The sequence below is a fragment of the Mucor velutinosus genome, assembly GCF_035048745.1.
Source record: "Mucor velutinosus strain NIH1002 chromosome Unknown tig00001569, whole genome shotgun sequence".
NCBI classification, from domain to species: Eukaryota; Fungi; Mucoromycota; class Mucoromycetes; order Mucorales; family Mucoraceae; genus Mucor; species Mucor velutinosus.
The window spans coordinates 2,005,240-2,029,579 of NW_027041921.1; the positions used below are offsets into that span (position 1 = coordinate 2,005,240).

Below are 24,340 nucleotides of genomic sequence, written 5' to 3' on the forward strand. Positions count from 1 at the left end.
ACTTTGTATAATACAGCATCAATGACTATTCCCGGTACCTGAATCAAAGCAAAAAGTTTATTTTATAACGCACTTGTGGTATGAAAAGCTATCACTCTATTCAAGATACGTAGTACATGGTACTCGGAATCATGCAACCTCTCTTCCCCCAAACGTTCTCACCTTTCCGTCGCATTTAATGCATCCTAATACTGTCTCGCCTTATTTGCAACCAATCAATCGAGCTGCCTTTTCATGTGTTCAAACAAGGGAACAACTGTTGTCTATCAGAGCATCTATCTACAAGTAATATCCGCTTTTCCTCGTGCAAATCATCGACATTTGTATTAAATATAAAGAGATGAGGTTAATATATATAAATCGAGTCGAGGAAATCAATTTGCTTACCGAGAAAGATCTATCTCTTGGATTACTTGCCCTTGTCTCAGAAGATGCTACAAATCGAAGCAGTTGACCGAGAAGCGCGTAAGAGTAAGATGGAGACAAAAATGCAAAAATACATGGCGTCCGCTTTTTTATAGTTTCTAGCATTTTGGCACTATGACAAATTAGCATGCACTTTGATTGAGAGAATCAAAGTGTTGAGTGTGTTCTATCTATCTATTCGAGATGTTGCGAAACGCCATCATGCACCTTTATATAGCACGGCGATGCCTTTTTGTTTGTATATGCATATTTGCGATTAAACTTTTTGTGTTGTGCAACTATTTAGCTACTCTTATTTGAAGAAAAGGTCGGTTCATGGTTTCGATTTGGAAAGCACCAAGTTTAAACATGTATGGCAAACGAAAATCTAGACAATTCCCATGTAGAGTAGCTAGAAAGAAAGAGAGAGAGAGAGAGAGAGAGAGCCTCTAGTACATACGCGGATAAATGGTATAGCGATGTTTGCTGTGTAATGAAGATTGAATTTGCACAAAAACTGCTAGTTGCGTAATATAAATGTTTGGTATCGATTGGTGGACTTCACTGATGCTTGATGAATATGCGCTAGTGTTAAAATGCCAAAGTGTGCATAACAAAATGTGCTCTCACTCTCTATCACCCTAAAAATAAACTCTTTCATTTCGACAGCTCTGTTTACCTGTTTCAACCTACGAAAGTTCTACCCAAGAGTGAGGATAGTAAAAATAACAAATGCTTAAAATAAGCTTTATCCTAATCAACTGCGAAATTACCTTTCTTGTGAGTTACGGCGATGGATGATGGGCTTAATGTAACTGTGGCGGTCGTATTCAAGCGCCAATCGTAGCGGCATACTAAAAAACGTCAGGTACGGGAATCGACCCGAGCTATTACTTCATTCATTTAATCCATGAACGCCAAATGGTTCATTTGCATTAAACTCCAAGGGCGTTTTCATGTAATACAAGTATCGAAAAAAGAGCCGTGTTCATAACACTATACGCGCATTCAAGCCTTTGATTTGGTAAACAAATAGACACGATGGGGGTCCTGATGCGAGGTGTTTTCAAAAGGGGTGCACGTGAACAAATGAATTTCTTCTCCAAGAACATCCTGTTCTTGTTCTCGATGATGAACGGCACTAAAGCTTATTATGGTAATCATCGGGATCAAAAGCTTCCTGTCGATATTTGTACAAGAGTTACAGTGGGCAAAAGGTATATAAATACCTCGAGAAAATCAAAATGGATTTGCTCTCTACCACACAAAACACACCTTTTGTATAATCTAACATGCTCCATCACTCATCTTCATCTTCTTACAGCCAAACCACCATCTCCACTTCTCACAGCCACTCTTCTGCTTCCCTCTCTATTCATGTTAGCTCTGCTACTGAATTAGTCTCTGCTCAAACTTTCGGTAAGCAAGATCCTTACCTCCAATTCTCTTTGAATTTCAATGAGAAGGATTCCTACCTCAAGACATTCACCCACAAGAACGCTGGTGAGAACGCCACTTGGAACCAAACCTTCACCATCTCCTTGAACGGTGAGTCTGATCTTTACGTTGAAGTCCTTGATGAAGAGAGCACTGTCAATGAAGTCATTGGTTTCGCTGCCATCCCCATCAACCAAGTTGTCCACGCTCCTGGTGCCAACATGAACGGTCTCTTTGAAATCTATAACACCAAGGGTGAGAAGGCTGGTCTCCTCAACTTGCAATTAGCTGCTATCGGTTTCCCCAACTCTCAACCTCCCAACTTTGAAGGTTCTCAACCCGTTCGCGGTCAAAGTTACGTTCATGAAGGTCACTGTGCTCGCATGAAGTCTACCAAGAAGAAGGCTACTGGCGTTGCTGTTGGTGGTGCTCTTCTCGGCGGTGCCCTCGCTATCGGTGCTGGTTTCCTCGGTAAGAAGCTCTATGACGACCATAATGAGAAGCAAGAGGAGGAAGAGCGCCAAGAACAAGAAGCTCAACATCTCAGAGAAGAAGAGGAGCAAAAGCGTAAGCAAGAACGTGAGGAGTTTGATCAAGAAAAGGCTCGTTACCAACAAGAAAAGGAAGAGTATGAGCGTCAAAAGAACAGCCATCGTAACGATGATAACGAGAACGATCACCAGAAGAAGCAAGAACACGGCCGTCGCCACAATGATGATGATGAGGATTGCGAAAAGCGTCACCACCGTCGTCGTGATAGCAACAGCTCTGATGAAGGTGATGCCAAAAAGTGGAACCCCGTTGGTACCTATGCTGCTGGTGACAGAGTCAAGTATCACGGTCAAGTCTACATGTGTCTTCAAGGCCACACCTCCAACCCCACATGGCAACCTGGAGCTGCTCACTCTCTCTGGCAAGCCGAGTAAATTTTGTACATCCCTACTGTATGATCACTCTTCCTCCTTTGTAAACTATAAAATTCTTATATCACAGCTACTACATATCGCTTTCTCTATATCTTGTATACCAGCCCCTTTTACATCTTTAAAAAAAAAAAAAACTTGCAAATCACTGTGATTAATGTCAATTCAATAAAAAAGATCTTCCTTTTTTGTATAAAAATATTTAATAATAAACGGAGTTTTTGCTCTCTTCAAAACGACGTTATTCATTCTATTGCAGTACACAAACCCATACTCATCCTACTACATGCTTGCAGAATGAGAATTGAGCTTGTACAGGCTCACAAATGCATCATAAAGACGTAATTTGAGGAGAAGAAATATTTTGTAACTTTATTTAAAACTTCATAGACCCCTTTCCCTTTGTGATATTTACATGATAGTTTAAAGAAAAGGATAGATTTGTCCAAGGAAGTTGATACACTTCCTAAATTTTTGATTTTTTAAGGGAGGCTTTTTTTTTTTGGCTTGCTTCTAAAATAATAAAATGGTGTGTTATTGCATGATGTGTGGTTTGGTTATTTGCTGGGCTGTAAGTGAACAAGTAGATGAGTGAGTGTATCTAATTTACTCCATATCCATCTCGACATCCTCCTTCTATTGATATAGGGTTAATTTCTATTTCTCGTCACTCTAATGAACCACACATACCTGGATACGACGATCACCAAATGTAACATCAACACTGGCCAAAGGCTTAGCTTGTCTGATCTCCTTGACTTCAGGTGTGCTCAAGACAGTAGCAGCAGTGGTAGCTTGAGGTATGCAAAATTGGGAGTGAACATAGGGTAATTGCAAAGCACGAGTGTTACGAACAGGACCTTCAGCAGTAACCATGACAGTGCCCTTGAATTGAGCAACCAAATCAGAGTTGAGCTTTGTGCGCATGACAGGGTAAGCAGTGACAAGCTCATGTTCTAACAAAGACATCAAACCAAGACGAGCAGCGTTGCTGGACAAAGAACGAGTGGCAAAGGGGAAAACAGTGTGGTTGGCATTGACTTCAGCGTAAGCTTGACGAGCAGATTTCATCTTGAGTTGGTATGATTTGTTAACATCTCTTTGATACACGAAAGGCTTGTATTCAGTGTTCTTGACGGTACCATCGCCAGTAGTCAAAGCAATATTCAATTGATATACTTGGTTGGCCTCAACTTCGAAATCATACTTTTCCAAATCTTGGACAATCAACTCATCAAGGAAACGGTTCTCGATGTCCTTACCAGCACGCAAAACAAAACGCTTCATGGGAGAAGAAAAGGTACCTTCAACAGGTTGACAACGGAAGTAGGCAGCGATTTCAGTGATGACACGAGTGATTTCTGAGGCCTGGAGGATTCACATGTTATTACTCCATAGCACTATCCCGATTTGATGTGTTTATACTTACTCTGATTCCAGGACGGAGCATGCGGAGGGCGGTTTCATATGCGAAATGAGTGGCAGCAACAACATCAGCAGCCTTACCAGTGGTGGGCTCTTGAGAGTTGGAAGAAACAATGGTGGTATGGGCAGCAGTAGCAATATAACCATCGACATGAACACCCAATTCACTATCCATTTGCATGACACATGTCAATCACCTGTACCTTTTTTTTTTTGGTGCTCCTGTGTATACACTTACATCTTGACGACATCTCCAGGCTTCAAGTTGATATCATTCTCGGCAAGAGGTGAAAAGTATTGAACAAAGTTATTGACAGAGACACAAGTAGGGACTGCAATACCTCTTTCAGAGTTCTTGTACATCTTATCGGTCTACATGTTGATTTGATCTGTTAACGTCTACATAAAATTTCAGTCGACTAGATCCAACTTACATAGGCGGTCAAGAGGTCATCACCGAATTGACAGAGATCACAGACTGAAATACCAGTTTCGACCTTGCTAACGACAACGGGAAGGACACCTGAATCAAATAAAATCAGCATCAAGGAGAGAGACAAGCAATTACGGATATGTACCATTGACAATATCAGCAGCGAGTTGATACTTTTCCAAGACAACAGGGTTGGTCAAAGTGTTATCAGCCTCAAATTTAGAGGCTGGGTAAGCCATAGAGATCTCCATGTTAGACATTGTTGTTTATACTGTAGATGAAGGAAAGTAGTAAAGACTTTTTTTTTTGGGCATGTTGTCCAGTTTAAACTTTTTTTCCCTGACATGATTTAAGCCACCCAATGTCACTTCTAATTTATACGGGGCAAACAATATTAGTAAAGTGCATGATTGGATCAAAATAGATGCTTTATTGATTCAAGCGAGCATTGATACCCAACAGATTCATGGCACAATCATGAGACTTTGGCTTGTATCTCTCTCCCATAAACACATCAGATTCATAATCGCATCGAAGCTCGGATTTTCCAGCTCGAATGCCGCAAATAGTGTTCTTTTTGCATTCTTCATCGCATTCTTTGGCAAGTGGAGATGACTTCCAACTAAATCTGTTGTATTTGTCAAATGTTTCTTGATCGTCTTCCATATCCATAGTAACATTGTGCCACCATGAAGCTGTGAGTGGGGATGTGGGTGTGGCTAATTTAGCTCTGCTTGAATTGAATGCTTCTCTGGCCGAATACTCAATGTGCCAGTTCTATGTCATAACGGGTGAGCATGAAGATACTGATATTCGCTGTAGAAATTGACTTACAGGTCCGTCCGTCCATGATTCTGCTTGATCTAGATCAGCCGTGTAAGTAATCGAATCGACTACTTCAAACGTCTTTGTGTCAATCTTATAGACACTAGAAGAACTAAATCAGATACAAATTCAAAAGTTGAATCATGCTAAAATCTTACCGGAATCCAGGATTGACATTAAGGTACGGTGTGATGGATGGCGCAATGTAACCGACATTGATGGCTTCTTTGGCAGTTTGGTTCTTGTTATGACCATAGAAAATGGTCATCTCATCCCTGTAAATGAGGTGTTAGACTGGATTCATTAGCAACTTGTAGCTGTAAATTACTTGTGAGTGTGTCCAAAGAATTGTGCTGCAATGACATGAGAATATCTATCTATTATTTGATAGTAATAGTTTGAATAGTCATGGAAGCAAGTATTGTCTCCCGGTGCGATATGTCCAATAATCCAAGCTCTCTCATTTCTGTCTTCAGAGTCCTGCAACTCATTGATCAGCCAAGACAGTACACCGTTAGGGTCCTATCAAAGGCAGTAGTTAGCATGAATGTAGATCAAGGCATGTCTGCAATACGCTTACTTTTTCAATAGGATGCTCATATAACCACCAGTTCAAAATGTAGCAAAAGTTTGTGTTCAAACTAATCAATTTCAGGCCCTTGACAGGTCGTACGGCATAACTTCCTGTATTGGACTCTACAAAGGGGTTTGTTCGAGGTGACAGCCAGCCTCTCCAACTGAGAGCCAAGCTCTTATACAGCCATTTCATATTGTAAAAATGACGATGGATTTCCTGCGGTATATTGGAGCCCTTGAGAGGAAAGTTGTTGGTGGGCGCAGCTTCATGATTACCCACAGCAGGATACAGCATGGAGTTGAGCAAGAAGGGAGAGTCAAAGTAGTCATGCAGCAAACGATACGTTTCATCTTGGATCAATTGTGTCTTCAAAACGGGTAAGGTGTTCCAAACCTCATGAGGGGGGACATCACCTGTCATGATACCAAACTTTATATTGGGCTCTACTGTTGGAATGTATTCTAATAAGGACTGAATCAGTGCTAGCGGTGTATCGCAAGTGTATTCGCCTAGATGAGGGCGTTAGTTTGAGGTGATTTGATAGACATTGCATCGCTAATTTACCCCAAATGGACGATGACTTGGTTACATTGGCAAAATCAGTGTAGGCCGTTCTGCAGCAGATGGGCTTATCGCAGAATACTTCGGTGCCAGCCTATACGTAGATGACTTTAATATATGGTATGCATTACCAACACCAATTCAACATATATACTTGATAGTCTGGATCAATATGCCAATCACTTAATTGCAGTACTGTAAAAGTTTGACCCTCTGATTCGGGACCATATCCATGTGAAATGGTAGGTTTGGGTTTAGGGAACTCAACATTCCACTCTTCTACCTCTGTTGCTAAAGCGTGAGTATGCATCTGATTATCACTGAAGAGATCTTACCTGGATAGGGGCAGGAATTAAGAATGGCTGCGCACATGAGATGGCCATCCCTTCCTGATATGGTCATTGACTACACATATAGATACTTTAGCTGACCATGATGGAGGAGGACATGTATAGACAAACTTACTGGCAATATTTTGCGGATAATGGGTGCTTGCTCTCGGATAACTCCTTCGCACTGTATACATGGAATGATGAATAAACAAATGATAAGCACACTAATGAGACACGATGCTTACAACTTCGTCATCCACTTTATTCAGCTTTTTGCATGCTCTTGTCAATGTGGTTACAAGAAATCCTTCAGGCATATATGACATTTTCTTAAGGATATGTAATAGAGATATACAACTACTGCAAGATTTTTCAACAGAATTGGTTCCAAATAAATCTTGACTAAGTTCAAACACTTGATTTTGAATAGCAATGTCTGGCGGTGTGAATACGCTCTGCTGTTGCCCCTGAGCTGTTGTCATGGAAACGGACAGAAGCAGTAGACACCATGTCGTAAGGAAAGTAGTGGCCTTTTTCATGTTAAAACAATAGATGAAAAAAAAATAAGGAAGAAATTAATCCTTATCTTTTTTCATGCTGTAATTTATAAATGAATGATGCAAAAAACGATAGGTCATTTGATGCTCACTCTGTAGAAGTCTTGATAGATACATTGGTACAAAGTCACCAGGCTGCCCAATTGTTTAAGCCGCTTTAATCTCGATCCTCATGCTGCCCATAAAAGGTGCCACCTCACGATCGGCAATGCTAACCAAGGTGGCGATGTTGCATTTTGCATTTGAACGAGAAATGCGTAATGATTCGATCTATGTATTGTATAGAAACATTTACAACAGAGATGTAATTTAGCAGGCATGCTAAGTTATAGTATTTCTTGATACAAATTCCCCTTTTTATTACCTTTTAGAAACATGTATTGCCTGATGATATATAAAGGCATTGACTTTGCCAGCCGAAAAATATTCAATCTCCGCTTATATTATTTGGAACAGATTTTGATCGAAATCGACTTGATTGATCTATTCTGCAGAATTCGACTATATAATTTGTAAAGATTATAACATACGCTCTTAAGCTGTCTTGGAGTGTTTTTCAAGGCGCATCTGCTGGTGCTAATTAAAAGAGGTGTTTTGAACAAGCTTACTGAGCAATATTCGAAAGTATGAAATGAGGTTTTTGGTGGAAATATCAAGATTTTGCATATCAGGGTCTCATAAAAGTGATTTCAGAGGTTGCCTTGGGTCGAGAGAAACATTTTGAACCAATATATGCCATGGTAAAAGTCTTCAGTTTTGAGGTCAAAAAAGCGATCGTTTGATGTTCGATAAAAATCATGAGGTATCCCTCATGGTTTTTGGTCGATTTTTGGCCATGTTTTTTTTTTTGATCCCCAAAAAGTTGAGCAAAGGTGCTAGTAAGTAAGTGCAATTATTTGGCGCTAATCTGGCGGCCTAAAACGGCTTCCAACACGAGAAATCACATCTCGAATGTATGCAATTTGGCTATGTTTTTCATATGTTTGAGTAGTAAGAGACATTGCAAATATATGTTGTCTGCCTTTATATGAACTATCTCCATCAATACACACTGGGAGCATTGACGAAGGCTCAGATTCATAGTTACAAAAAGCTCCCATGTGACAAAAAGGCTTCTATTACTTGCTCCGAGTAACTTTAGTCGCAAGACTGTAAACAGGCGTCAGGCGCAATTTTGAAAGGTTCAAGAGAGTGATATGAGAGCCAGAGCTTTGATCAAATATGTCCAAGATGTAACCTACAAGCTCTGGGTATGCGCATTAGTAAGATACCATAGTATACTGCTCCTTTTACTTACGTTTTGCAATAGAGCGACCAATACTTCTTGGATCTCTGATGGGAAAATGAGCTGAACAGGCTCTTGACACTCTTGAACTGGCGAGGCTACTCATCAAAGACGAGTAACCAGTATATAATTGGGTTTGAGCAAAATGCTTGTTTCTTACTCTTAAAGCACGTCTCTTTAGAGAAAAAGCTCAATACAATTACAACTTTTTGCTACACTTGTACCCAGCAATTACGTAGTAATAATCCAAGGACTTTTACCATTAACATCTGCTCAAAATTATCTCGTTCTAAAATACCAATTTATCAGCAACTATGCCAGCTGTAGATAAGTTTGGTTTTATGTTGCGGCAAAGACAACATATTAGTTATACTTGTTCCTCGATGATAAATGCTTGTGCTTTTATGTAGAGCTGCTCTCTATCTCTCCTTAGCAGCTTTCAATAGAGTTTTGTTTGATTTTTGTTTAGACATTGCAAAGAATAAAATGTTGTATAAAAGAAAGGGATAAATTCTTGGTTGTTCACAGTGCGAAAATGATATGTACATCGTTATTACTGGAACCATACAATACGATCGACAGTTGCATCCTTGCAAATCACAAGCCAAAGATCCAATACATCCTTCAAATATCGACAATACTTTATTCAATAGACGGAAGAGGGGGGAGAGGGGGGTATTATGTATCCGTCTTACTTTTGAGGTCCAGTTTGATGTCTTCAACATCTCGAGCGAGATCTGAAGAATCCAGCACTTGGGTCAACACCAATGTTCCAATGAGATCATAACATTTCGTACAACTTAGAAATGAAAACAAGGTACTTAGTACACCGATCAACAATGGTTTCTTATTCACATTGCCTATTGCTACATTTCCAAAGTATCGAAGCATGGACAGAAGCATGTTGGTCGCGCCACGAAGCGTTGGTCCATCCACTGGGTGTTTCTTGAGCGCGTTTGCCCAGTCAATGGTGAACAAGGGCTTTTCTCGAGATGGACTTCCATCTTTGACAAGCGTACTTATCCAAATATCACACACATCCTCAGGCAAGGTGTGTGTCACATAATAGTGTAAAATAGACATACAAATAAAATACTTGCCATCATCATTTACATATTGAATCTGATCTAATAAAACAATACCACCTTCTGATTCATCTATGCGGGTAATCTTGCCGTCAGAAACGAGATTGAGTACTTGGCCCAGTCCAAATAAACGCAGCGTTCGGATCAGTATCTCAGTCGTCTTTTCAGAAATCACCATGGTCACTACAAAAAGAGAAGGGTTATTTAATCCATTTGAGCCCCCTTGACGAAGCTTACCAGTATCAGAGGACACCTTGATGGACTTTAAATGGTTTTGAATGAGTGAGATTTGCTTTGATCTGTCTGGTTCAGCCAACACGATTTGCCAAAACACATCAATAGAATCCTTGTATTGCGCCACACAATCTTGACAATCACGCATGAACGTTTCGCTTTCTCGGCCATTGACATACATGGACAACTCCAATTTCAAAGCGCCCAAGAACTCGGTACCTGGGTAAGCGCTGGACAAATCACACACCATGTTGTACGTCTCTGTCAGTTTATCAGCGTACAAGGGGATGCCTTCAAATTCATTCGAATACAGCGTGCTTAGGTCGACATCCTGAGGAATCCATGAAAAGATGGAGGGGACTGTAAACTCCATGGTGCTGTGGAAAGGTTTTTCTTGATATCTCCTGTACAGTAAGCCAAGAAATGGACTTTCATGGCTTGCATCGGTTATTTGCAATTGTGCAGGTAAGCCCTAAAGAAAGACATTCATAAGGCTCAGGTGGATGTGATTGTCTGTTCAATACTCACGGCTGGCGAAAGAAACACAAGGTGGTTGTTGGTCTTGTTCCCTGGAAGAGCCTCCTATGATTGCATTAGATGGTCAGTGTCAAGACACACACACACACACACACACGTATTACTTACATTAACAGGTGCTGCAAAGGTACGTTTGCCTTGAGTGACCAAACGTCGAATACGGGGTAAGTTTCGTTCTACATGTGCAGAATAGGCATTGTGCTTTTTATCACCAAAAACTCGCACACTAATTGAATCACTGAGATGAGCAAGCGCATTTTGCACTTCATCTGCGTTTTCCATGCGAGAAATAGGTGAATTCAAATCAGCATAAGGTGATGCTACGGCAGCAGCAGCAGCAGCAGCAGTGAATCGTTTGGGTGTTGTGTGCCATGCATCCTTATGTCGACTCCCCTTGTTGGTGGTATTGGCGTTATTTCGCTTGAATCGCTTGTGGTTACTGTAGCTCAGCGGATATGCAGATGACATGGTATCCGAGAGTGGAGGTGGGGGTGGAGGTGGTATATATGGAGGTGGCATGGTATTGGGCGGCGGTGGAGGTGGAGATAGGCCGTTCATGTATGTCGCATCATAGCCGGTGTGGTAAGGTACAGGTTGCTGTGGTATTGGCACAAGTGTGGGCGGTGGATGCGCAAAGTGCTGTTGCATGAGCGGTGGTATTTGCTGTGAGAATGCCATGGGTTGAGTAGGAACCAAAGGTGTGTTATTAGCAGGTTGAGCCGGCCTCCATGGATGTTGATCAGTTTGATAGTTTTCGTCTGTAAATGCACGCTTCATACCCAACTTGGGCGGTGGAGAAGATGATGCCTGCGTCGCTGCTCGTTTCCCTGTCAGCTCCTTTCTATTCTTTTCAATCGATATCTTGACCTTGATTCCCAACAACTTCAACTTGATATCTTCTTTTTGCTTTACGCGTGCCTCCATTTCCTTGTTCAGATCGTGCACTTCCTTTTCAATCTTTGCTGCGTCGTCCTTCATCATTTGCATTTCGGGATCAATGTCTTCAACCGCATCTTGAGCTGTCTGGAAAGAGTCATTATCAGAGTCCTCATTGTTATCGGTTGTAAGCTGCATCTCGTCTTCAGCTGAGGATACAAAGTGTGCTGATTGTTCACTCTCTTGTATCTCGCTTGATTCTGCCACCGCAACAGAATCAGTAACGGCCTCTACTTCCATGGCATCATCCGTATCACTTTCAATCACAATTGGCTCTGACAAGGCCTTCAATCTTTCCCTATTCTCGGCAAATGATATACGAGTGCGTCTCAGACGGCTTCCTTCTACTGCTTTCCACTCCTTTTCGATTTCCTTGAGCTTCTTTCTCTCCATATTCTGCGCCCTTTGTTGTTCCATGTCTCGAATGGCTTCTCTCAACTTTAGAATCTCTTCCTCACGAATCCTCTCTGCTGTTTTTGCGAGTCTCGCGTAGGGTTTTGGATAAGGCGGCACTGTGTCCAGGGCGTCCTCAAAGGGACCGTACATCTTTTCGATAGGGTCGACTTCGCCATCCTCATTGTCAGATAAGTGTAATATGTATCGTCTATTGTTCTCGGCGTCAGACACCAATGGCTGTGGAGGGATAAAGGTAGTTTCCTCGTCTCTTTCGGACAAAGACATTATAACAGAATAGTATACACGGAATAGAGAAAGGGTTGTTGTTTGAAAGGAGAAAGAAAAAACTTGATCAAAGAAGTAGTCATGAGACTTTTCATCACTGAAAGCTGATGTTGAATACCTTGAGTCATCCTTTGGCAGTGGATTAGCATCAAAGGATGTAATTGTCTTGTGTACAGCGTCTACCAGGTCACTCACTTGACGCGATATTGCTTTGCATCTTTTGATGTCGTTTACAATCGAAAGGAGCCAGGTATACTATGCTGAGTATCGCAGAATGGCGATGCCGCTTGAATCGCTTCTAATCGCTCATAGTTGACTTGATTTGTTTTCATGCTTCAAACGAGTGCCTCACCCAATATTTGTGTATATAACCAGCTATATCTTGAATTGTATCAATTGGCAGCGCATCCATGCTTTGATTCTCCCATTTTTGGGCTCGAAGAAGCTAAAAACTGACGCCAACAAGACATTTTGAGGTACATCTCAAACGGATCAGGCTGTTGTGCTCCTGCCATGTACATTGCCGCGCAGTTTTTTTATACAACTCTTTCGCTGCCACTTTAAAAGAGCAGCAACCATTTCATTCTATTTAAGTTATTCGTTTTTCCCTACTCCATTTGATGTGATAGTGGTGATACATGGGTAAACCAAATTCAGGGGTAAATTTTAGTGCTTTTGGGCATCAGGGAAGCCTCTTTGCCAATGTAGGTGCAGTTGCAATGGATTTAGATACAACATCGATACAGAAAGCTACTCGTTGGCTCAAATGGACACTGAAGCCCCCCAAGGCTCGGATCAAAATCCACCTTGATTATCAGTGATTCATTCTGACTCGCATTATGCCACTTTGAAACGACATTTAGCCCCCTCTTATTCATCATCGTTCGTTGCTCGGAGGATGTCTCCCGCGCAACGCGAGATAAAAGCTTAAATCCAGTTTGCTCTCCTTTGCAAAACAAAGAGTGAAATGTCTGTAGATGCTGCTCTACTGAGCACGTTAATCAAACTAATGTACATGCTGCACTCAAAGTACAAAATCACACACGCACACTTACATTCTTGTCGTACGTCCACTATGCGTTTCTTTTTGGTTTGAATAGAGTTCCACAAGACCTATATTGATTAGGATAAATCCTTTACTTTTTTAAGAAGACGCATAAATCGATTTTTTTGTTGTTGTTTTGCTCATCCTCTCTGCCCCTCTCTCTTTCTCTGTCTCTCCTTCTTTCTCTTAGCTTATATATAATTACATTGTATTTGTTTTTCTCAAATTCATCATCCTTCTCTTTCACTCTTTTAAACAAAATACACACTGATAAATATGATCAATTCTCCTCCTCCTCCTCCTCCTCCTCCTCCTCCTCCTCCTCCTCCTCAGACATTAATGCCTAAAGAGGATTGTGATAGCTATGAAGATTGCATACGAGATACACATCAGCAAATACACTCCAGTTATAATATCACGGATCAAGACATTCAAGCTACCATCAGTAGTCTGACGATATCAGATCAACAGCATCCAATGGACACCCTATTAGACACGTAAGTCTCTTTCTCTCTTTTTTGATGGTTGTGGTGTGTGTGCGTGAACGGATGAGTGAATGAGTAAGGGCTTATATCTATCTGATCATCGGGTTCAGCTAGAAAAAAAAAAGACAAAATAAACCAAGGGGAGGTATAGGGGACCTCATATATATATTAGTTTATAACACGAGCTTATAAACAACAAGCAGAAGAAGGGGAGCAAAGGGGGGGGAGTTATAGTTTATAGGAGAGCGAGTCAGAGAAACAGAACAACAAACACAAGCAAAAGAGAAAAAAATGTCAAATTAAATCTTTAGTGTAACTTGCTATAGGAGACCTTCCAATGTAACTGCTACAACAACCTCTACAAGCACTGCTTCTACTACCACTGCTACTAGCAATGCCATGTCATTTCGCAGCATATTCGCAAACAGTACAGCATTCACGCCTCAATCGACCGACAGACATCTCTTTCGTAACAACTCCTTTTGTAAGTCTTAGTAGCACAATGCGCCTCATCGTCATGCATTTTAATTCTGTATTATCTAGCCATCCAGCCAGACTATCCCAATACATTGATGCGTTACAATGACTATGAAATGGACGGTCATCAGCAACTGTCTAGACGCGAAAGCTACCCCAACTTGGTAAGTGTATGTAGATGGGCAACTCAATTAAGCCATGTGTATACTCATTTAATCGTGATAAACAAAGAGCACAAGCTACTTGGCAGGTGAACAAACCAACAGCAGCAGCCATTATTCTGACTGGCACGGCTATTTACAAAATACACCTTCACACGCCAACTACCTTATGCAGCCCTATCCACAACAGCAACAACAACAACAACAGCAGCCATACCACCGCAAATTTTCAATGGATGTAGCTCCCTCTTTTGCCTCTAAAAGACTGGACATTTTGGACAAGTCGAATAGCAGATTGACGCCATCCTATTCAAACCCGGATTTATCATCTGCAAGACGCATGGGTAGTTTAGATGCAGACGCTCGAAATGTGAGACGATATGATCAAAGTGCGTTGGACGATTTCACTGCTGTAGATCATCACCATCCATATCAGCAGACAGCAAGTAGACTCCCCATTATCTCCTCCTCCCCCTCATCGTCATCGCCCTTAATGAATGGCAGTAACTCTATTTACAGTTCCTCAGCAGCTCCATATCAACAAGTGTTCCCTAGTTTGGTGAATGCTGCTGCTGTTGCTGCTCCTCCCTTGATGTCTCCTTCAACCAATACTATGAACCCTCTGTTGGCTACTCACTTGATGCGACAGATGAGCATCAGCCATAGTAGACCTACATCACCTACATTTAGCAGAAAGAATTCGATTCAGCAGCAATTGAGAAGAACCAGTTCAGCTACGACCATGAATGCCAGCATCAACAACTCTACCCATGCCATGTCTACCTCACCTGAGCAAGACCGTTTTGCTACTATCCGCTTGGAAGACGTAGTAGATGAGATTTACTCCCTTTGCAAAGATCAGTATGGCTGTCGATTCTTTCAAAAAAAGCTGGAGGAACAGAAACCTGAACAGCGTGATCTCATATTCACTCAAATATGTCCTCATTTTGTAGAGCTAATGACAGGTAAGATTAAACATACACGCACTTGCCTGCTTGCCAGTATTAATACATGCATGGAATACAGACCCCTTTGGCAACTATCTTTGTCAAAAGCTGATGGAATACTGCACTGATAGCCAGAGAACAGAAATTGTTGAGCAAGTCGCCAATGCCATTATGCCCATCTCCTTGAATATGCATGGCACGCGAGCAGTGCAAAAGATGATTGAGTTTTTGACACTGCCAGAACAGGCAAGTTCTTGACTACTTACAGTGTAAGAATGCGTGCCTGCAATCTAACCTAAACCACCACAGATTCAAAAGACCATCGAAGCTCTGTCTCCAAACGTGGTAGCGCTGATCAAGGACATCAACGGCAATCATGTCATTCAAAAGTGCTTGCATCGACTCTCTTTTGCCGATAAGCAATTTGTCTACGACGCCGTCAGCAAAAACTGTATTGAGGTAGCTACTCATCGACACGGCTGCTGTGTCTTGCAAAGATGCATTGATTTCTCTGCTGAAAATCAAAAGGTAAGTTATGGGAGGAAGCAACTAGCAGTAGTAGCCCTTTAACATGTGTTTTTATATAGAAACAGCTGGTGGATGAAATCATTCGAAATGCATTGACGCTTGTGCAAGACCCTTATGGCAATTATGTTGTGCAGTACGTGCTTGAATTAGGAGATGCTCAATTCTCGGATAAGTTGATACGTCAATTCATTGGACACATCAGTGGACTCTCTGTGCAAAAGTATAGCTCCAATGTCATGGAAAAGGTGAGTGGCCCAGCTTTGTTCAATGACTTGTACGCGTCTAAACCAGTGTTTGTGGCAGTGTATTCGTGTTGCTGAAGAAGACACGCGACGACATTTAATTGAGGAAATGGTCAACCGTCCCCAGCTGGAGAAACTGTTGAAAGACTCGTATGCTAATTATGTAGTTCAGACTGCCTTGGATTTTGCAGAGGATTCGCAGCATCAAAAGGTAAGGTACATTATCAACGTAGACTTGCTTTATGCTGACACGGATAGCAGTTGGGTGATTGCATTCGTCCTTTGTTACCTGGCATTCGAAATACCTCTTACTGCAAACGCATTCAAGGCAAACTGAACAGAGAGCAAAGGCAACCAGCCCTTCAGCAGCAGCAGCAATCTCAAAATACACAACATCAGCAAAGCTATTTCCAGCCAAATTACACCTTGGGAAGCGTAGGGCCAGGATTAGGAGGGGGAGGAGGATCAGCAGCAGGGCACCAACAAGGATTAAGTGGAATCCATGGCCATGTTCATCCTTTGATGGACACCAATGAACTGAACTTTTCCACCAGCAGCAATACTGCCTCTCCTTTTGTGGGCAACGTTGCTCATTACAATTTTTCCACTGCCTTTTCCAATCCTTGAATGTACATCATGTATAGCTCTTTTTTTTTTTTTTTTTAATTGTAACAGTTCTTCCTATTTATATATACATCGAGTAGGGTTGTAATTCACTATCCACGCATTGGCATGATATATCTTTGGCATATATACATACCACCCGTGTATTATATATTCATTTTCATTTTTCCTTTTCTTACCTAGCAATGCTTTTCCTCATTTATCAGCAATAAAGCTCATTATTTTTAAACACATCAATGCAAATTATGATTGGATTGACTTGTTGAGTTTTACAAACGATATGTAGAGTTTATTAAAATAAAACTTTAGTTAATCCATTTGGAGAACAATCTTGCCAACAGTACGATGGGTGTGAAGCTGTTCAAAGGCACGAACACCCTCCCTAAGCGGAACGATATTACTATCATCGGCAATGGTACCATGAACAGCGCCTGATTCAAAGAATTTCGAAATTTTATCTCTAAATTCGCCATGAGGAAGAATATGGATAAAGTAATAAGCATGACGACCAAACAACTTCTTGTACACCAGCTTGGCAGCTATAGAGGCAATTTGGGAAATACCAACATAATCAGATCCTGCATGTTCCATGGGCCCCACAGCAGTAGAATAGACGCCACCCTTCTTCAAGAGAGGATCCAGTTGATTGTAATACTCTTCTCCACCAACGCAATCAAAGACAATATCAAACGTACCCTTTTCTTCCGTAATGAATGCGTCGTAGGCGGCCTTGTCCTTGTAATCTACAACTCGATCAGCACCCAGTGATTGAACGTATTTAGCGTTGGGGCTGCTACAGATACCAACAACCGTGTTCTCCTTGTTGATAGCCTTGCCAAATTGAACACCATACGACCCAACACCTCCACTTGCACCCACAATCAAGATCTTGCGATTCAAATCAGGGTTCTTGAACGTCTTGCCATTATGAATGATACCATGATAGGCAGTGATAGCAGCGATACCAGCAGAGGCAGCTTGTTCAAATGATACATTTGCAGGTTTCTTTGCAATGGAGGCTTTGGTAGTATCCACCACTGTGTATTGAGCAAAGGTACCCTCCAAGAACATGGGTAACTGCAAGGAGCCAAACACCTCATCGCCCACTTGGAAGTCCTTGACGGCAGTGCCGACTTCTTCAATGATACCCGAGAAATCAGCACCTATAACAGCAGGCAGCTTCATGGGGAATGTTGCTAACTTCATGTTGCCAGATGATCCTTTTGCTTCCACTGGATTGACACCGGCAGCTTTGATACGCACCAAGACTTGATGTTTTGATTTGATGGCCGGTTTTGGCGCTTGTTCATTGTATGAGAAGGCTTCCTCTGGAGAGCCATATTTGACGAGTTGGAGAGCATGCATTGTGTTTGACATGTTGAATGAATATGAAAAAGCAAGCAAAAAGATCAAGAAAGTGAGATTGAATAATGTCGCATCTTTATATAGATAGTGTGTGGTGCTACATTTCTTGTCTCGATCCGAATAGGAAATCAGAATCATCGTAGATCATTTTCAGGCTTCTGGTACTTTCCAATTTATCAGCATGTTGATTTGCGCTTATATAAGAGGATTTTGCCCTTTTTGAAGCAGGTTCAAATAAATTGCAGTCTTTAGTTATGAATCATGATTTGAATGCCATGTGCAAACGTAAAAGGTGGCATGTAAAATGCTGCAGTGTGATGTAAATGTATAAATATTTGCATCAAAAACCCCATATTTTCGTTCTCCACTCATCATTGACCTACAACTAGACAATCATTGATACACAAATGTCCCAAAAGCAGGGTTTTTTCTCTTTTTTTTTTTCCTTCTTCCTCGTCTTTTTTTTTTTTTCTTTTTTTTTTTAAACAAGCATGGCTCAACAAGACCTGCCGATACCAACAAATCCAGCACCACCAGAGGCAGAGCCGCCCCTGACACATCACAGCGACTGGCTGCCGCTTGTCTTGATGACATGCTTCATGTTGACTATCGTTCTCTTTACATTATCAAGATACGGCAATATTAAAAGCCAACCTTGGTATGTAACTGTTGTATGTATCATAGGTTGGTTTTTCCCATTTTGGATTATATTTCTATTACCATTAGACTTGGCATCTGTATGTATATAGAGAGAGAGGCTGATAGGGCAATCACTAACCATCCAGACTAGACGGTGCACGACGATAAAAAGGGCCGAGTGCCGTTTGCCTATGTATCGCAACACTTTTTGTTTATTGCCTGGCGAGTTTTGTACTGGACATCGTTTTGCCTCACATGGATGGCGATACCCATGATGCAAGCCTATGTCAATACGGGCGATTTCACCGTCGTCAAGAGACTCAAATCAGCAGTGCAAGTCAACATACGATTCTACTCCATCTACGTTGTTGTAGGCACTATTGGATTGATCTATCTAGTGTTTGGAAGTGGACTGACAACAAGGTAGGTCGCCTTTGAAAGGATGCATGGCAAAAGCAGAGTTGACAGTCAACGACTACAGAGAGGGCATTCAGAGCTATGTCATGGCCGCCGCAAACAGTTGGGGTTTGTTTCTCGTGATTGTGTTCATGGGTTATGGACTTGTGTCGGTGCCTCGAAGTTTGTGGTATTCAGGAAGCTACGACCGTCATTTGTTTCAACACTATGCCAATGCCGCTCGACTAAAGGAGGAATGTATGGACAGTGAGCTCGAATTCAACGAACTTGCGAAAACAATGAATGCGATATCCAAGAGGGCCATGATGGAGATACCAGAAATCAGACACTGTATCAATGTGATGAACAGAAGATTTCCCTTTGTACTTCATGAAGCATTTGCAGAGAGAGATAGTTCCATTACGATTCCAAGAGATTTGACCGAGGAATACCTTGTCAAGATTTCAAAGCGTATGATTTTGGCTATTCGGATGAGAGACAGAAAAAATGCGTGAGTAGCTGTTTATGGGGATCGTTGACTAGAGTGGTGCTCATTATTTTTGACAAGCCTATGGAAGAATCTATTGAATGAGGCATTCTACCTTCAAGATATCATCAAGAACAAGGACAAGCGCGATCGGTAGGCTGGATAGAGAGCAGCAGTAACAGCATTGAAATCTAATGATGATGCTAGTCGATTCACTTCTACATTAAGATCAAAGAAAAACAGCACAAAATGGACAGATATCAAAGCGTCAATGGGTGGGTGATGCTATAGGCAAAGACGGTAGAGAGTATGTGATTAACACACGCACGCTTGTTAGAATGGTGGTGGATGCTGCGAATTGCGCCTAATCTCAACAAATTTCTGGCCATCGTATTTTCAGTCATCAGCGGGTGCATCATTTGGTCTGAAATCGTGTTTAACGTGAGACGGCCTGTAATCATTTCCATCGTATACTATGTGCTGAATGCATGCGGCACCAACTATGCTGCTTTAGAGGTAACCAGAGGAGCCCATGGATGTTATATTTAGATGATATTGATGCTACAGCCTATAGATCATGGCATTCTTTACGCTCATGTACATGTGCATTTGTGTATACTCGTCTCTGTTTAAGATCAGGTTCTTTAATCTGTATATTCTTATTCCAAACCACCACACGGACGAAAACAGTTTATTATGGTTCACTAGCTACATGTGTAAAATGATGTAAGTTTACTAGGCAAACACTATGCACCGTGTCTGATTGGCTGAGTCATGTTATAAAAGGGCACCTCTGTGTTACAACTTTATCAACTTGGCAGTGGATGCTCCAGGAGTCAGTAAAGCTGTATTCACAACTGTAAGTGATACTAGAGTCTAGCATCGTGGAATACTAAAAGTACGAAATTGATAGTTTATGGGAAAAGCAGACTTGATCAAGTTTTTAGGCGCTTTTGCTGATTGGTTTCCCATCATCATTCTGATTCCATCCTTGTCCCTTTTGTTCAATGTTCAAGGTCGCTGTTTGGGATTCTGTGGTATCAAGAGTCCGTATCAAAATAGTGATGACGACGATATCAATAACAATGATGACACGGAAGCCAACAATGGTGCACTGCTGGATGCTGATGTGGAAGAAGGATCGAGATTGGTCAAAGAGGGTATGCATTGCAAGTATGAAATTCTACAGAGACTAAATCGTATGTGATGCATAGAGCGTCGATTGAAAGAACGTGAAATCAATCCTAGTGCTCGTATCAGCGTACAAAGTGCCAGAAATAGAGTAAAATGCAATCATCTCTCTCTCTCTCTCTCTAAATGGCACTCACTGACATGCTTGAATAGGAATACACCAACAAAAAATACCATCGAGCCAATGTGCCCGACACCTTACGAAATGAACGCGATAGAAGAGTCGAAGAAATCCTATCAGGCAACATCAACCATCACGAACGCTACCACGATAGTCCAGCATCCTCTTCCGCCTCTTCGTTCTCTGCAAACGAAAACTCGAGTCAGCCTGTGGATGCTATGAAACTAAAGACGAATTTGATTTCATTTGGAGATACTGTGAAACATAAATTAGGGGGATTGTTTGGCACCATAAAGAGTAATACCGAAGAAGCTGCTGCAAACACGCCATCATCATCGCCTTCTCCTCCTCCTCCCCCATCTCATTCAAACCTGAGATTAACCCCTAGCCCTCCCCCTATTAATTCAGTCAATCAACACACTACTGGAGGAGGAGGAGGTCGTGTGTTTGGAAGACCTGTAACAAATGAAAACCATCGCCCATTCCACACAGCAGCCATTGAAGAAAGCTCATCAAGGCCTCTATCTCCCAATCCCTTTTTGATGGCTTCTTCAGGGTTGAACCGACAACAATTGAACAACAATGTATCTCCATTTGCTAGATTTGAGGATGTCAACGGCACCCAAAGTAGACCTAATAATAATATATTTGATGACATTTGATAATAAAGCTGCAACAAGCAAAGATTATTTTGTTGTCAACGATAATCCATGATTTGATATATGATCTATATGGCAATGAACCAAACGCTTATTCGATTTTTCTTCTCTTTTCATCTCAAAAACACTTTCTATGACTTTAACGTGGATGGTTGTCTCTGGCAACTTTCTGATACCGTTTGATTCTGTAAATCAGACACACCTGGAGAATGCTTATCTCAGCGGTATATTGCGTATACAGGTCAGTTGTACTGGTGTATACAATAAGTATCTCATTGCTCAATTCGCGCTCCGTTCTTGTAGATACAAGATACACATCTCCCTCGCAAAGGGCCTGTGATGGTTGATTTACGCACAGTTACAGCATTGACAGAGACATGCAAAGTATACAAAATTTGCCGATGGATAGCGTGAACATGAATAGAATCGCCCATCAGATCTGTACCACAACACACTTGTCTCTCTCCTTCCGCCTCTATTTTGCGTGTCTTACCAATAAAACTGTGTGTGTGTGTGTGTAAATCTGGTAAAGCTGATTGATACCCTGGGATAAGCACATAGAACTTTGTATAAATTTTGTATCACTTGAGCTTCTTGACTTAAATGTTGAAATCAATACTTTGTCCAGATCAACAGCAAACAAGATTCATGGCATTGCAGTATATACAGTAGAGATCATCCGTTGGATGTTTGCTGGTATTTGACAGCTTGCAACAAGTTGATCGCTTTTGAAATCTCAATACACCGATCATGGCGTAGTATTTCTCATGTAAAACAGAACTTGATTGCTGTTGTACAGAGTCTTTTGTATGCAGCATTGGATCCAGTAAGAATCAGTTGAAAAAAAAAAAAAAAAAAAAAAAAAAAAAAAACTTTCTGTGGTTTGTCAATGTACAACACGATAATGGCAAGTTGATGCTTAGCAATTTCCAAGCTAAATCGCTGCAATGACATTGCATTTTGTTACGCTTTGGACATGATGCTAGCTTCAATGTCTCTGAGGCGTCTATGCTACTTATTTCACCTGTTTTTCAAGGGCCAGAATGGTATATCATCATTCATGTTCTGCATAATACATGTTACTCCAAGGTTCGGTGTACTGGTTACCATATTTTAATTATAATTAGATTGTTTGAAAAAGGCATTGAGACACATGAAAGACTCCAGCCACTGTCACATTTGTATCAAGGTTGATTTTTGTATAAATAGCAGATCAGAAATGTGAATTCTGGATCTACATCAAACTCAAAGCAAACAATAAAAAGGTACTATTACAACTGTTATATCCACAAAAGTGACTAAGGGGTCACATGTTCTTGTTTTGTTAGATAATGAGTGATTCCCTTCAAGACGCCATCAAAGCCTGTACCGCCAACTGCATTGCCTCATCAGATAACCATTTCAACGCTGATAGTTGTGCCAGATTCTGCGATAAAGCTGCTAAATGTACAGATGCTGCTTGTATTAAATCAGTGACAAACGAGATTATTGATGCTGCCTTGGGCAAGTCTTCCACTACTACCTTCAATATGGGATTGGCTCTCTTGTTCATCCTCTTTACTGTTTACCTTGTCAATTTCAGAAATAATCATTAATGGCTCTTCTTCCTTGGAAAATGTCTATCCTGTAATTTTTAAAATAAATAACATACTGTATCACTGTCTTTTCAGTAGCCATTTTTTTCAGTGTATTTTGGAGCAAAAGCGCGCTATAAAGGCCATATTGCATGAGTGTTATCAGTTGATGTGTTCACAGTACTGATGATTTTTCTTACAAAGAATTTAAATCAAGCACCTATTTGATACAAATCGTTCTGCTTTTGGGTCTATAAGAATCCAATGCAGCGCTGGTCAGTGCACTTTGTCCTTGTCTGCTCACAAACGCGAAACTGAATACAATACACCCAAGTTAAGACAATTAAGGTGACAAGTGCCGCTTGTTCTTTCTTGATGCGAACCATCACAATCATGACGAGCGGTTGAAGAAAGAGTTGAAAGCTCATTTGACCTTGATGAGGTGGCTCAAAGTCTGTAAACGAATACTGTTGTCAACAATCCAAAGCCGCTATGGATTCTTGAGCAACATAGTTCAGCTAGAGCGTTTATTACTGAACACATGTACTGACTGAAACTACAGCACAAAATGCCAGAAGCGATGCAATCTATAGTTGCGACTGAATTGTGAAAGGCTTTGATATATTTATTAGAAAAAAAAATCATGCGCTTCACTGTTGTAGGTATGCCTTGTCTAGGATGCTTCATGCAGGTAAAGATAACCAGGTGCTAGATATATAATTGAATTCGAGCACAAATTTTATTTATTCCCCAAAACTGATGTTAAGTTTTTTAAAAGACATAGCATACATTACTTGTATTGACATCATTTTGTATACTGTCATCATTGGCGGTGGAATAAGAGATTTGATAACAACTGCTCTTCTTGATTGACTATCAAATGGAGCTGATGATAATCAGTGTCTACCATTTGATTAGAAAGACTGCAGCAGATGCCGTCAGTTTTCTATTAACTCGATTTAAATTCTAATATTTTTTCGAGAGTAATAATACTCAATTGTTGTGTACAAATATCTATGCATGAATGTCAATTTACCGATAAGTACGTATCATGTCAATTAAAACAAAACTAACTACATTAAAGAGTCTTCAATTAGCATATATATATAGATAAAAGGCTTTAGATATACCGAATTCCATATCATTTAGAAGCATATTGGAGTACG

The 24,340-nt window shown here is 41.0% G+C and overlaps 8 protein-coding genes across 8 annotated transcripts; 4 read left to right on the forward strand and 4 right to left on the reverse strand.

Moving 5' to 3' along the window:
• Positions 1-1,697: 1,697 nt before the first annotated feature.
• Positions 1,698-2,768, forward strand: ATC70_012859 (uncharacterized protein; the record flags this gene model as incomplete). The annotated part of the gene is made up of 1 exon (XM_064832029.1): positions 1,698-2,768. One exon carries the CDS (start codon positions 1,698-1,700, stop codon positions 2,766-2,768), a length of 1,071 nt encoding a protein of 356 aa, XP_064678309.1.
• Positions 2,769-3,371: 603 nt separating this feature from the next.
• ATC70_012860 (uncharacterized protein) lies at positions 3,372-4,883 on the reverse strand (the record flags this gene model as incomplete). Its single annotated transcript, XM_064832030.1, has 6 exons — positions 3,372-3,401; positions 3,456-4,133; positions 4,195-4,357; positions 4,429-4,562; positions 4,625-4,713; positions 4,769-4,883. The coding sequence occupies 6 exons, from the start codon at positions 4,881-4,883 to the stop codon at positions 3,372-3,374; spliced, it is 1,209 nt and encodes a 402-aa protein (XP_064678310.1).
• Positions 4,884-5,052: 169 nt separating this feature from the next.
• Positions 5,053-7,457, reverse strand: ATC70_012861 (uncharacterized protein; the record flags this gene model as incomplete). Its single annotated transcript, XM_064832031.1, has 10 exons — positions 5,053-5,400; positions 5,458-5,551; positions 5,607-5,723; positions 5,777-5,970; positions 6,029-6,534; positions 6,590-6,680; positions 6,741-6,871; positions 6,922-6,991; positions 7,052-7,102; positions 7,164-7,457. 10 exons carry the CDS (start codon positions 7,455-7,457, stop codon positions 5,053-5,055), a joined length of 1,896 nt encoding a protein of 631 aa, XP_064678311.1.
• Positions 7,458-9,438: 1,981 nt separating this feature from the next.
• ATC70_012862 (uncharacterized protein) lies at positions 9,439-12,233 on the reverse strand (the record flags this gene model as incomplete). The annotated part of the gene is made up of 4 exons (XM_064832032.1): positions 9,439-10,028; positions 10,083-10,551; positions 10,608-10,661; positions 10,725-12,233. The coding sequence occupies 4 exons, from the start codon at positions 12,231-12,233 to the stop codon at positions 9,439-9,441; spliced, it is 2,622 nt and encodes an 873-aa protein (XP_064678312.1).
• Positions 12,234-13,554: 1,321 nt separating this feature from the next.
• PPH3 (phosphoprotein phosphatase PP4 catalytic subunit) lies at positions 13,555-16,745 on the forward strand (the record flags this gene model as incomplete). The annotated part of the gene is made up of 9 exons (XM_064832033.1): positions 13,555-13,775; positions 14,090-14,247; positions 14,307-14,410; positions 14,472-15,366; positions 15,428-15,594; positions 15,658-15,876; positions 15,936-16,121; positions 16,180-16,329; positions 16,380-16,745. 9 exons carry the CDS (start codon positions 13,555-13,557, stop codon positions 16,743-16,745), a joined length of 2,466 nt encoding a protein of 821 aa, XP_064678313.1.
• A 306-nt stretch (positions 16,746-17,051) lies between these two features.
• Positions 17,052-18,119, reverse strand: IML2_1 (Mitochondrial outer membrane protein iml2; the record flags this gene model as incomplete). Its single annotated transcript, XM_064832034.1, has 1 exon — positions 17,052-18,119. The coding sequence occupies one exon, from the start codon at positions 18,117-18,119 to the stop codon at positions 17,052-17,054; it is 1,068 nt and encodes a 355-aa protein (XP_064678314.1).
• A 479-nt stretch (positions 18,120-18,598) lies between these two features.
• Positions 18,599-21,603, forward strand: ATC70_012865 (uncharacterized protein; the record flags this gene model as incomplete). Its single annotated transcript, XM_064832035.1, has 11 exons — positions 18,599-18,844; positions 18,898-19,169; positions 19,228-19,653; positions 19,711-19,782; positions 19,837-19,904; positions 19,967-20,145; positions 20,204-20,355; positions 20,416-20,488; positions 20,543-20,789; positions 20,844-20,911; positions 20,974-21,603. The coding sequence occupies 11 exons, from the start codon at positions 18,599-18,601 to the stop codon at positions 21,601-21,603; spliced, it is 2,433 nt and encodes an 810-aa protein (XP_064678315.1).
• Positions 21,604-22,931: 1,328 nt separating this feature from the next.
• On the forward strand, positions 22,932-23,195 carry ATC70_012866 (uncharacterized protein; the record flags this gene model as incomplete). The annotated part of the gene is made up of 1 exon (XM_064832036.1): positions 22,932-23,195. The coding sequence occupies one exon, from the start codon at positions 22,932-22,934 to the stop codon at positions 23,193-23,195; it is 264 nt and encodes an 87-aa protein (XP_064678316.1).
• Between the last annotated feature and the right edge of the window lie 1,145 nt (positions 23,196-24,340).